The sequence below is a fragment of the Gasterosteus aculeatus genome, chromosome 10 (assembly GCF_964276395.1).
Source record: "Gasterosteus aculeatus chromosome 10, fGasAcu3.hap1.1, whole genome shotgun sequence".
Classification (NCBI taxonomy): Eukaryota; Metazoa; Chordata; class Actinopteri; order Perciformes; family Gasterosteidae; genus Gasterosteus; species Gasterosteus aculeatus.
The window spans coordinates 5,640,788-5,652,533 of NC_135697.1; the positions used below are offsets into that span (position 1 = coordinate 5,640,788).

General features: G+C 42.7%; 1 protein-coding gene across 1 annotated transcript; it reads left to right on the forward strand.

The window, feature by feature from the left end:
* The first annotated feature begins 63 nt into the window (after positions 1–63).
* slc44a4 (solute carrier family 44 member 4) lies at positions 64–11,703 on the forward strand. Its single transcript, XM_040188260.2, is given in 23 exon segments — positions 64–583; positions 4,319–4,367; positions 4,550–4,623; positions 5,926–6,004; positions 6,122–6,221; positions 6,314–6,439; positions 6,572–6,632; positions 6,827–6,944; positions 7,419–7,502; positions 7,644–7,756; positions 7,892–7,934; positions 7,936–8,015; positions 8,406–8,505; positions 8,658–8,750; positions 8,929–9,031; positions 9,307–9,566; positions 9,837–9,931; positions 10,054–10,157; positions 10,325–10,398; positions 10,530–10,600; positions 10,711–10,805; positions 10,876–10,960; positions 11,161–11,703. Coding segments are annotated over 23 exon segments (2,166 nt in total). The 5' UTR covers positions 64–543; the 3' UTR covers positions 11,280–11,703.
* Positions 11,704–11,746: the final 43 nt, after the last annotated feature.

The following is an 11,746-nucleotide window of genomic DNA, read 5'->3' on the forward strand; positions in this document are numbered from 1 at the left end:
GGAGTCTCTGACAGACAAACAGGTTATAGCTGAAAAACGATCGTCCCAGCGTTGCAATGACGTAATATGCAATGCAATATGGTCGTAAACTTATATAAAACTGAAATACCACAAAGGAGAGGATCAAATATATTTGTATTTTTTTAACGTCTACAATAGACTAACTTTAGTCTTTTTGAAGAAAAACTTTTACTTTAGACAAATTTTCAACGTTGGCCAACAGGATTACTGGGCTGTCATTAGACATCCTGCCTGGAACATTTTCACTCAAGTTTTTACAATCTCCGTTAGAGTGATCCCTCTTCTCCTAAAGCAACCTTTGGCAGCGCGCGCAGGTGTGCATCGCTTCGCAGGTGCGCTCGTGTCGTCACCGCCTGGTTACAAGTGGCAGGAAGAAAAAGATTCTCAAAGCTCGTTACCATGGCCGCTCCGGCACGCAGGAGCTCGTTTTAAACGCAATTTGAGCTTTTTCTTAGAACTTTCCTTCACAACTTTCAAGAAAAGGAAGCCGAGCGCGAGAAGTGGAGGCGGTGAAGGTGCAGAATGGGTAAAACGGAGAAGACCGATCCGGACTCCGAGTACGGTGAGTTTGCCTCCCGCCTCACCTTCGCTTCAAGAGAGAACGGCAGCATCAGCGAGGACGATACTACGTATTCAAGTTCATACATCAATAGATCGACAGTGTTTACACCAGATTTAAATCTAGCTACTAGTGAACTTTACAATTGCAGAGTGAATTAGTGACACACTAAGTTTAGATTGTACACCTGTGCGTTATCACCAATAGAAATGCTTTAAATGTTTACTAACATTTAAGCGTACGTTTCTTTCTAAAAAAATATATATATATTTTCACAAGTTCAGTTTTCTACAAACTCTTCCATTGTATATGTATTTTTATTAATCGTCTTTTGATTTAAGTTTGAATCTAGCTTGGATGATGACATGAAGTTTGAAACATGTGACAAGGACACATTGATTCTCTTTAAAGAGTCAGAAAGACTTTGAAAACCCACGAAACTCCAATGAGCGCGACCCCCATGATGCAATCTACATTGTTGTTGTGGTGAAAGTAGTTATATGATCAATAAATAAATGGTGGTCAGCCAGTAATGAAGACGGTTTTGTGAAGACGTTTAACGTTTTATTTTGTGAGTTAATGATCGTAGCTACTCTGATGTCCCGTTTGTTAACTGCCTGTTTGTGACATTAACACACAGGAATCTGTGTGTTTTTTGTTTCTTTGAAAAAACAAAACTTATTTTGCCATTAAATGTAATGGCAAATAATTAGTCAAATTTTCTGGCATCAATTTATGGTTTCAGCTTCAGTCAATTAATTTTGTCCATTGTTTGTTTTATTACGTGCAAGAAATTGTTTGAAAATGTCCATCAACGGGTGACGTTTTGAAAGCGTGTATTATGTCGGAGCAAGGATCCAAAAGCCACAGATATTCAATCTACACTTCGGTAAAAGGAGGGAATCCACAATAGCTGCAAAATGTTCCTTATAGTGTCTGACTTATTTATACAGGCACCTAAAAGGGAACTACAGTACCACATAATACACAGAAGACAAAGTTCTATCTGCTGAAACATCTTAAAAACCGGCTTGTCATGTTCCCCTCAGATGCTTTTCTCTGTATCATGTTTACTCTGTGGTATGTGTGATATATCAATGAGGTCACTAGTCTATTGACCGTCTGGGAGGTTTGGCAAACGGCACAGTAAACAAACCCTCCTTAAAGCTAAATATCAGATTTCATGTCTCTTTAAATAGCTTATGAAAACATCAGAGTACGCGAGGACAACAGGAGCGGAGCCCACAAGTGTCGGCGCTGACCGTCCCCGATTATGCCGACGGCCTCCGTAAAGCCACTCGTCACCAAATATCTGATTGTTGATCCACTTCCTAGTTCTCTGCTGCTGTACCAGCCGTCATGAGGAAGTAGAAATCCTTTTGTTGAACGATTCATTTCAATTTGGGCTCAATGGTGCCAAATGAAGTTCTCGTCCAACACGTCTGGGTTTTACTCTTGTTGAGGGCAGTTACACATTTCAAAGAGTTGAGCCTCATTTTAAATCCCAAGCTAGTTAACGTGGCCGTGGAGTATGAAGCTGGTGGGGGTCATCGTGCACAGACCGAATATTCCTCCTACGGAAAGAGTTCTGTTTGTGTTGAAGACGTATCAACTGACGTCATTTACATTAGGAAAAAGTTAAACGGGTGAACATCTTGTTTCGGGATTGTGAACCGATAAACCGACACCTGCAGCTTTAGCAACTCTCCACTGGCGCTCAAACCAACCAGTGTTTGGTGACTGATTTGGTGTTTTAACAACTAAGCGTCCTTTTTCCAAGCACAACCGCTAAATATTAACTTTTTTTTGCCACACCTACAAATGTGGGGAATTATTGCTTTTCTCTTTCGTATAGTAAACTGTGGTGGCGTTAAAAATTCATGGCCTCAACGGGTCAACCATGAAAGTGTTCAAAAGTGACATCATACTCTGACAACGAAATCAATCCCACTTTTAAATGAACGTCTCCCTGCCCTCCCTATTTTACACCTCTTCTTCCCATGACATCTTCTATATGTTACCAATTAACCCGGTGGTTGGTACATTAAATCACACTTTACGGTACGATTGCCTCAGTCAATTGACCTCATTACATACTTTCTTTATGGATCTCCTCATTTGTTGCCCCCAATGACGACTGTTTTGAGCCGCTGTTGATTCAAGTAGAATAAGAAGTCCATTCCTCCTTCATTCAAGGTCACGCGACGGTGTCCTCGCATGTCGTCCCACATCCGGCCCGCCTGAGATTCAAGGTCTAAAGGTTTAAAGCTGTCCTTAAACCTTTTTTTTTACAAGGCCATAAAAAGAACTGAACTGTCCTCCTTTTTAAAGAGTCACACAGACAGTGAGCCTTTATCTCCAGACCCTCAACAGTATCCAGGAAAAGCTGAAATCTGACTCCTGCGGCCCGACGGGAGGCCGATGAACAGGTTTCTTTGTTGAAAAGTTTGGATAGAGCGTTATGGTCGGTCAAATTTGTGTTTCTTTGTGGCTGCTCTCCATTGACATACTGTTTGTTTACCTAACACCCATATCAGATAGTAGTGTTTGGCCTGAAGGGAGCCCTTCTTATCCAAGACGTGGAACCTGTGCTTCACTGCCACTGGTCCATCTACGTTTGTTAAACCCGTACTGATCGTCTTTGTAAGGTAAACAGAAAATCCCCAAACTCCTGCATCCTGTTTCTATATTTGCATCCTTCTCAGTAGTGCTGACGGGCGGCTCGCTGTGTCTAAATGACAGTCAGCAGAGATCCTTTAGCTGTAGCCACTAAGATAAATGATTACAGTGAGCTGCCTCATGGAAAATATCCCCGCAGACCAATCAAATTTAGCACGCTGGTATTTGCAAGAAAGAGACGGGAATCCAACACTTAAACCAAATGAGCAGCTCCACACTTTGTTTGGTTGTGAGTTCATTTGAGTCATTACTTATTCTATAGTGCTGGAGCACAAACATGCACACGTTATGTTGACGTGTCATTGTGACACCTTCCAAAGGGAGGGTGTCTTCATCGTCTCCTTGGATCCAACGAGCCGGTTTTCCCGCCCTGCTGGATGATGCGGCCGAGGCTAATTGAGGCTGCCATTGTAGGAAGCTTTTCAGTTGGGATCTCCACAAACGAGTTCTCGGGCTGTCGAAAGCCAAACTCCTCTCACGCTCCCTCTTTTTAATAAGCCGGACTTTGAATTTACTTTTGTATTCAAATAAGGCCGAGCGCTGGGTGACTCGGGTCCCCACCTCTGCACTCTCTCAGCACACAGAGTAACCTGAACGAGCTGCTCTACGTTCGTATGGAAAGCAGTTTGTTTTGTTCTTCCTGGCAGCCTTCCCTCTGTTCCAGGAAAGAACGATGACACATGCATTTCCTTTACCAGGCTGTTGGCCCTGTTCTGGTCCGTTTATTGTTCCATACCAGTGTGTAACCGACCCATAAAAACCAGAGATTCAGTCTCAAAGTATTTCCTTGTTCACTGTAATACATTAACTCAAAGAAAACGGCCCGTGCTTTTTCTACTCACACCAACTCTCCCATATTTCTGTACACTCAAGCTTTCCTACAATCAGCAGGTAGTTTCCTTGAGGTGGGACTGCAGATGAAGCGACATTATGAAAGCAAGGCAAACTAATGTGCACTTCATAATCCATCCGGAACCGGAATGTGCTGATTATGACGTTGCACCAGTCGGCGATTAATTGACTGTGCATTAAAAGCTACCTACTGTTTTCTTTTCCCAGGAGAACCCGCTCAGTTCGACCCAACGTTCAATGGACCCATGAAGAAAAGGTGAGTCTGTCTCATTAGCAACTGGTTGTTTCCCGCTGAACAATTCCCTTTTAATCCCCAAACCCTCGGGCGAGCGGTTTCTCTGTTTGCCAACTCTCTCGTGACTGAAAGAATCACACCCGTCGGCCCCCGAGGCCAAAAGCCCGCTTACTATAACCTGTCGCCGTCTCTCCCTTCATCAGAGGATGCACGGATATAATCTGCTGCGTCCTGTTCATGGCGGTCGTCCTCGGCTACGTGGCAGTCGGGATTTTAGGTGAGAACGACCCCGACAGTCGGCCATTCATTTCCATCCTCTTCTCACTCGGCCACTCCTTTTTCCCATTACCTTTTGTAAAAGGAACAGGACATGAACGGCAACATTTCCGTGTCCATCAGGGTTTTTTTTTAATGAATTAATTAAACACTAAAATTGTGAACAGGAGAAAACTAGCCGACTATCTTCCCCGGGCAGCTCCCCTAAAGCTCACTGATGAACACATTTGGTCTAGTTTGTCTAACACCTACAAAAAACGGAAGTGTAAAGACCGTTAGTCATTGTACAACAGTGACTTCCTGGAACACTTTTTACAACTGTCAATATTTCAAAATCCAGTTGCTCTATTTAAACGGCTAAAAGGTATTGTTTCTCTCTTTGACCTCACGCTGAGGTCTCAAATCTCCAGCACTCCACAATTTGTCCCGAGCTAACACGATGCTCATCAGTCTTTTTAAAATAATCCAATTTATTGTAATTCTGGATTACCTCTTCTATGGATTTTTGTCATCAATCCTCATCATATAGATAGTATTGTTATCATTTAGGAGCAGCTTATCTCCATGCGATCATCCAATCAGCAGCATTTTATTGCCTCGGCAAAGTCATTCCAACACTCCTTCCCCTTTCTCCTATCTGATTACTGATGCGTGTCCCAAATAATCCGGTACTTGTTTCAATGGAAGCCGATCATAAGCAAGTTTCATTACCTCAGAAGAGGAGAAATCCACTGGGAAGTTACAACAAAAAGAGCTGCATTTACTAAATAATTTACTATAGTACATGTATCTAATGTAAACTGTAATGTGCGTCCTGTCAGGCTGTTGTCCCGGCTTGTGAAAGGGCTGAAATAATTATTTCATTTGTAGTGTTTATGTCTTTTAATACAACAATCACTTGCAAAACCCTTTTTATAGCTCAAATTACTACTTCAACAATTTGAGCTATATTGCCACTGCAAATGTTTTTGACATTGTTAATAAGTTAAAGGTGTTAACAAATGATTTGTGACCCCAATCTAAGTATAACACTGTTCAAATGTTGGGCAACAAGTTGATAAATAATGACACAATTGCTTAAGAGTTCGCTATAACACCAGAATCCCCCCCACGTCTTTCTTTGCTCAATAAATGGCACATCTCGCCCCTAAAAGCACAATAAAAGCAGTTTTATTTTCTGTTAAGTATAAAAATGCACATAACTGAGGATTAATAATTTGATCTCTATATATATATATATATATATATATATATATATATATATTTAATGTAAATGGCTTTTCTCTGTGTGTGTTTCTATTAGCTTGGCTTTTTGGAGATCCAAGACATGTTCTTTATCCAAGAAACTCAACTGGGTGGTTCTGCGGCATTGGACCAAATGAGTAATTCATTCTATCTTTTGCCTTTTTCACATCATTTGTTTTTTACATGTACTAGATATAATGAATATGTGTTTTTTGTATTTAAACAATTCTTTCTTCCTGCCCTCTCTCCCTCAGAGGCCGACCCAACCTGTTCTACTTTGACATTGTTAAATGTGCCACATCTGCTAACGCTATGGCAACGGCCCTTAATGGGTTTCAGTGTCCAACCACACAGGTAGTAAAGGCTACGCTGATTAAACAAAACTATTATCCAAACTTTTCCAGTGTCTCTTTATTAATCTTTTTTTTTTTTTTTGTCCCTTAAAGGTGTGCGTGGCCAGCTGCCCCACTGGGTTTGGGGCTGTGGGAATACTGTCATATGGTCAAAAGCCAGCAGACGTTTTCAATCAGAGCCTCTGTGTTCCGTCCATACAGCTGGCGACCACCGACAAGGCGAGTCCCAAGTGGTTGCCATGTGGGAACTTTCAACGTCTGATGTCTGCAGTTTAATCAGCAAAAGTACCCTCACACTTCAATCAATTCGCCTGTACATTATTCTTAAAACATATGTTTTTTTCTTTTCAGACTGTCAAAGAAATTGTGGACAAGGAGCTTTGTCCTTTCTTCTACATGCCCACGACCCCTGGTGAGTAAAACCACTGCACTCAAACACATCATGTCCATATTCATTTGTGTCTGACGATGCATTTGCCCTAAAGGCTGGTGGTGAGTTCAATGCAGCTGCTCGTTTGACGCGGCTGTGGGTTTAACCACTAACGTACAGGAACTACGCTGTTGGTTTGTACCAGTATAATAATAATATCATCTTCTCTACATCAGTGCTGGGTAGATGTTTGCCCGACATTTCGGCACTGGGGAGGATCCCTTCAGAGTTTTCTAATATTCCCGGATTACCCTCCATCAATGACACAGTCGACCTCATCAAGAACGGCACGGGGTAAGATGGATCGGAGGCCTGGTCTCCTCATGTGTGGATTTAAAGCAAATATTCATCCAGCACCCTGTGTTGAATCAAAGATTGCGCATATGGAGACACGCGCACTCTTTTAATAAGCCTGTTTCTTTCGCCTCCTCCTCCTCATCTCCAGCACAGGGTCTGTGGTTTTGTGAGTTTTTGTGTTGAGGATTTGTGTAGCAGTTGGTGGTAGTTGCTCTTGGCGCCTTCAATGTCATGTATAACGTTCTCTTGGGACTCTTCTGTGTGTGTCTGGGTTAAAGCTCTCTTTTTAGCGCACTAGCCTTTTACTCAACGCGGCCTTTGTAGCTTCCTTCAGATTTGCATTGAAGCTGTTTCCATTATTCCTGTGTGTGTGTGTGTGTGTGTGTGTGTGTGTGTGTGTGTGTGCTCATAAGGACATTAGTCTGAGAACGGTTCCCAACGTGGCTTGTCCTTGTTTTTTCTCTTCAACAGGGACATTGTGGGTGGATTTAATGCCAGGGACATTGGCGTCCGCATCTTTGAGGATTTTGCGTCGTCATGGCCGTGGATTCTCCTGTGAGTCGCCTTGACAAAACTCCGCAGCACCTTCACTGCCACCTATTGGCAGAAATACAAATAAAAGGAGCAACATGTATGACTTTTACAATTTGATAATTTATGCACTGACTTCTTTAATGTCTTTGTCTCCCCTCTCAGTGGTCTGGTCATAGCAATGGTGGTCAGCATGCTGTTCCTGTTGCTGTTGAGATTCACTGCGCCGGTGATGGTGTGGGTGCTCATCGTAGGAGTCCTGGGTGCTGGGGCATATGGTAAACACTCCACCGGAGCACTTTGCCCCAGACAATGTCAACTCAGAAGTTCTCGTCTGATGTGCTCTAAACAGTCTATCTGTCATGATAACTGTTCCTCTATAAGTGAGAGGTTTCGTTGTGTTTCTCTCTCAGGTATATGGCACTGCTACTGGGAATATGATAACTACAAGAAAGACTCATCAGACCATCAGTAACATCGGTTTCACCACCAATTTCAACGTTTACCTGCAAGTCCAAGAGACCTGGCTGGCGTTCTGTGAGTCGCCAACATCACAAAACGGTTCTCTAAACGTGGAGCTGCGTCTTTTTACTTCAGTGGTTGGTGGCCGTGGGGCTGGTGGATACAAAGATCAGAAGAAATAAGCCAATTAACTGCGTAGACAGTGTTTTGACTGGGCTTCTACCCCAGTACAGGAGAAGTGAGCGTTGTAAAAGGGAGATAACCAATGATATCATAAATACTGAGTCATATCCACATCCCATAAATAAATGCAATAAAACCCTTGTTGGTATACGCACGTGTCCCATTTATAACACTGGTTGATTCATGATACTGGTAATTGATAACACTGATTTAAGGATTGCTGCTGGACAGAACTGTAGTTGTAGTTTACGCTGGATATTTGCTCTGTGTCTCCCCCCTCAGTGATCATCATATCTGTGGCGGAAGGAATCATTCTGCTAACCATCATCTTCTTGCGCACAAGAATCCTTATCGCCATCGCCTTAATCCAGGAGTCCAGCAGGTGAGGCCGTGTTCATGACACACCTTACGCTGTCTCTGTCCATAATCTTACTGGGGATTCATTTAGATCTTAATCTGGTCTATTTTTAGTTTCTGTGACAAGTGCATATGGCCTTGAAATAACCCTGTAGGTTTTGTGTTTGTTTACAACAGGGCAATCAGTCACATGATGTCCACTCTGCTCTACCCTCTGGTCACCTTTGTTCTCCTGCTGGTGTGTGTCGCTTACTGGGCCGTCACTGCTCTGTATCCTTTCATTTTATGGATACATATGTGTTTGCGTACATGTTAATTACCCAGTGTACCGCGTGCTGCTTTAGACTATTGGTAAAATGTTTCTGCAACAACTCTTCCCCCATTGTATGCTTTTATTTTTTCCCCTCTACCATCACTTCTACCTTTTTGCTTAAAGTGACGAATGTAGATATTTGGCCACTTCGGGAGGACCGATCTACAAAGTGGTGGCTCTAAACTCCACTCTTGACGACTGTAAGAAAATCAATGGCTCTGTGACCTGTGACCCTCAGGTGAGGTGGGCAGGACAGGAACACCGTGTGCATGAGCATGGTGTCCTACAGTGACGGGTTCTCATAAACGTTCAGTTTGAGTTGGCTGTTAGCTGCCAAATCACCATCTTTAACCACCGTAATGTACCAATATTAAATGAATAACCATCTAGAAAAGGTCCATACCACCTGTTCAATCAGATGTCCGACAAGACTAAAAGCCATACTGTCGTTGCTCAGAAGCATTTCTCGCCCACTGGACCTTCTCACTTCTCGTACGTTTCTCCCCCTCGCAGGACTTCAACTCGACTGACTACCCAGGCTGCCCCTCAGCCAGCTGCATCTTCATCAAGTACAACGACGAGGGGGTCTTCCAGAGGAACCTCTTCAACCTACAGATCTACAACGCCGTGGCTTTCCTCTGGTGTGTCAACTTCATCATCGCCTTGGGGCAGTGCACGCTGGCGGGGGCCTTTGCCTCCTACTACTGGGCCTTCACCAAACCAAATGACATTCCCACCTTTCCCCTGAGTGCCAGCTTCATACGATCACTCAGGTACGTTCATGAGCTGTTCATTGGTTAAAGGTCTGCAAGAATAAAAGTGTCCGTCCCTCCCAGAAGTGACCGAACAAAGGACTGCCTGTATTCTCAAAGGTGTCGCGTTCTGTATCTTTGTCGTCTGGTAATTCTACTGACGTGATGACATTCTATCCCACAGAGGGTTACGCTTCTTTTTGTTCTTTTTATCCACATGTCATGAGAGGACGCAGTAGACCTGCATATAACAGTTTGTGGAATGGGGCATGATCATTTTGTACACTTCAGGTACCATGTGGGCTCTTTGGCATTCGGCGCTTTGATCCTGACCCTGGTGCAGATAGCCAGGATGATTCTGGAGTACATTGACCATAAGACTAGAGGTAAGGCAGACCTGCCCTCATCTTGTATTCACTGTCTGCGTTACCTTCGCAAATCAGTTGTGTGTGTGTGTGTGTGTGTGTGTGTGTGTGATGGCTACCTAACATGTCTTGGTGGTGTCCAGAGGCACAGAATCCATGTGCACGATTCGTACTTTGCTGCTTGAAGTGTTGCCTCTGGTGTCTGGAGAAGTTCATCAAGTTCCTCAACAGGAACGCTTACATCATGGTAAGCAAAACGTGTCATAGTTTTTACTATGGCAGTGTAGCTCAGTACTGTCAAAAAGGGACAGTGCAAAAAATTCAGAATTTTTCTATTGATTACTTTTTCCTGGATAATATTTATATTATGTAAAACATTTTTCCCTAAAAAAATAAGTTGATTTTCCTCAACAGATTGCAATTTATGGGAAAAACTTCTGCGTCTCAGCCAAAAATGCTTTCATGCTGCTCATGAGAAATGTAGTAAGGTTTGTGGTCTTTTCATACTAAAGGACTTGCAGTCTGTCTTTTTAATGCTAGCTGGCTGCATTTAGTCTGACCTGTTTGTAACATGAATATATTTCCATGTGATGGAGACTCTGCCTGCATGTCCTCTCAGGGTCGTGGTGCTGGATAAAGTGACAGACCTGCTGCTGTTCTTCGGGAAGTTCCTGGTGGTCGCCGGCGTGGGTAAGGATGGCGCCACGCGTCGGGGCTGGGTTGCACTTGGGAAAGGCCAATAAGCATTCAGATGACCGTACCAGGGAGGAAGAGAGACTGAAATCCCCTTCTTGTTTCAGGCGTGTTGTCCTTCTTCTTCTTCTCTGGGCGAATATTGCTACCAGGCAACACCTTCCGCTCTGAAACGCTCAACTACTACTGGATGCCAATTATTGTAAGTTACCAATGGTTATCCTCCAGTTTAAGTAATAAAAATGTGGTCTTATTTTCCTTTTCCTTTGCAGACGGTGGTGTTTGGCAGCTACCTCATAGCTCATGGATTCTTCAGCGTGTACAACATGTGTGTCGATACGCTCTTCCTCTGCTTCTGTGAGTAATGTTTACCGAGTGCTGATATGCGCATGGTCCATTCATATCGACACAGAAATACTGCCAATACAAGAGGGTTTTTGATTGTGCTAACGTGTAGTTAACAGCCTTTTAACATTTAAAGAAGAGGCACAAAACAATTGGCTGTTATACGATACAGAAGCTCTCGTTTCCTTACTTTATTCAATCTTTCCTCACAGTGGAGGACTTGGAGCGCAACGATGGATCCATTCAGAAGCCGTACTTTATGTCCAAAAACCTCATGAAGATCCTCAACAAATCCAACAAAGGACAAAAAAAGGTTAAAGGGAAGGACTGAAGATTTTTACCTTTTTTTTTTTTTTAAACCGTTGACAAACTTTTTTTGCACTTTCTAATTCTTGTTTTGTTTGTGGATGTAGTATTAATGACTAAGAATGTGAATGCAGGTAGTGGGACATTTTAAGTTGCAAGGTATCTGATGGTTTATTTCATTTAATCAGATTTTCTTTATTCGACTGTTCTAAAATTTGTATTTTAAAATGTGTTCATAAGCCTCAACTAGTGCAGTGCACATTTGACCGCTTATCCAGTTAAAGGCTTTTAGTGCAGTTAAGATGTGTTTTCCACCGTTTGGCTGAAATTCTTCTCTGTAAAACGAAAAAGTTCATTTCAGATTTTTATATATATGTAATTTATAAATACGTAACATTTGTATAACCACAATAAAGATATTAAATAAAGTTTTACTATTGAACCCTCAATGTTTCGCTTTTATTGTGTCCAGAAAGTAAAGTCTGGTAATAA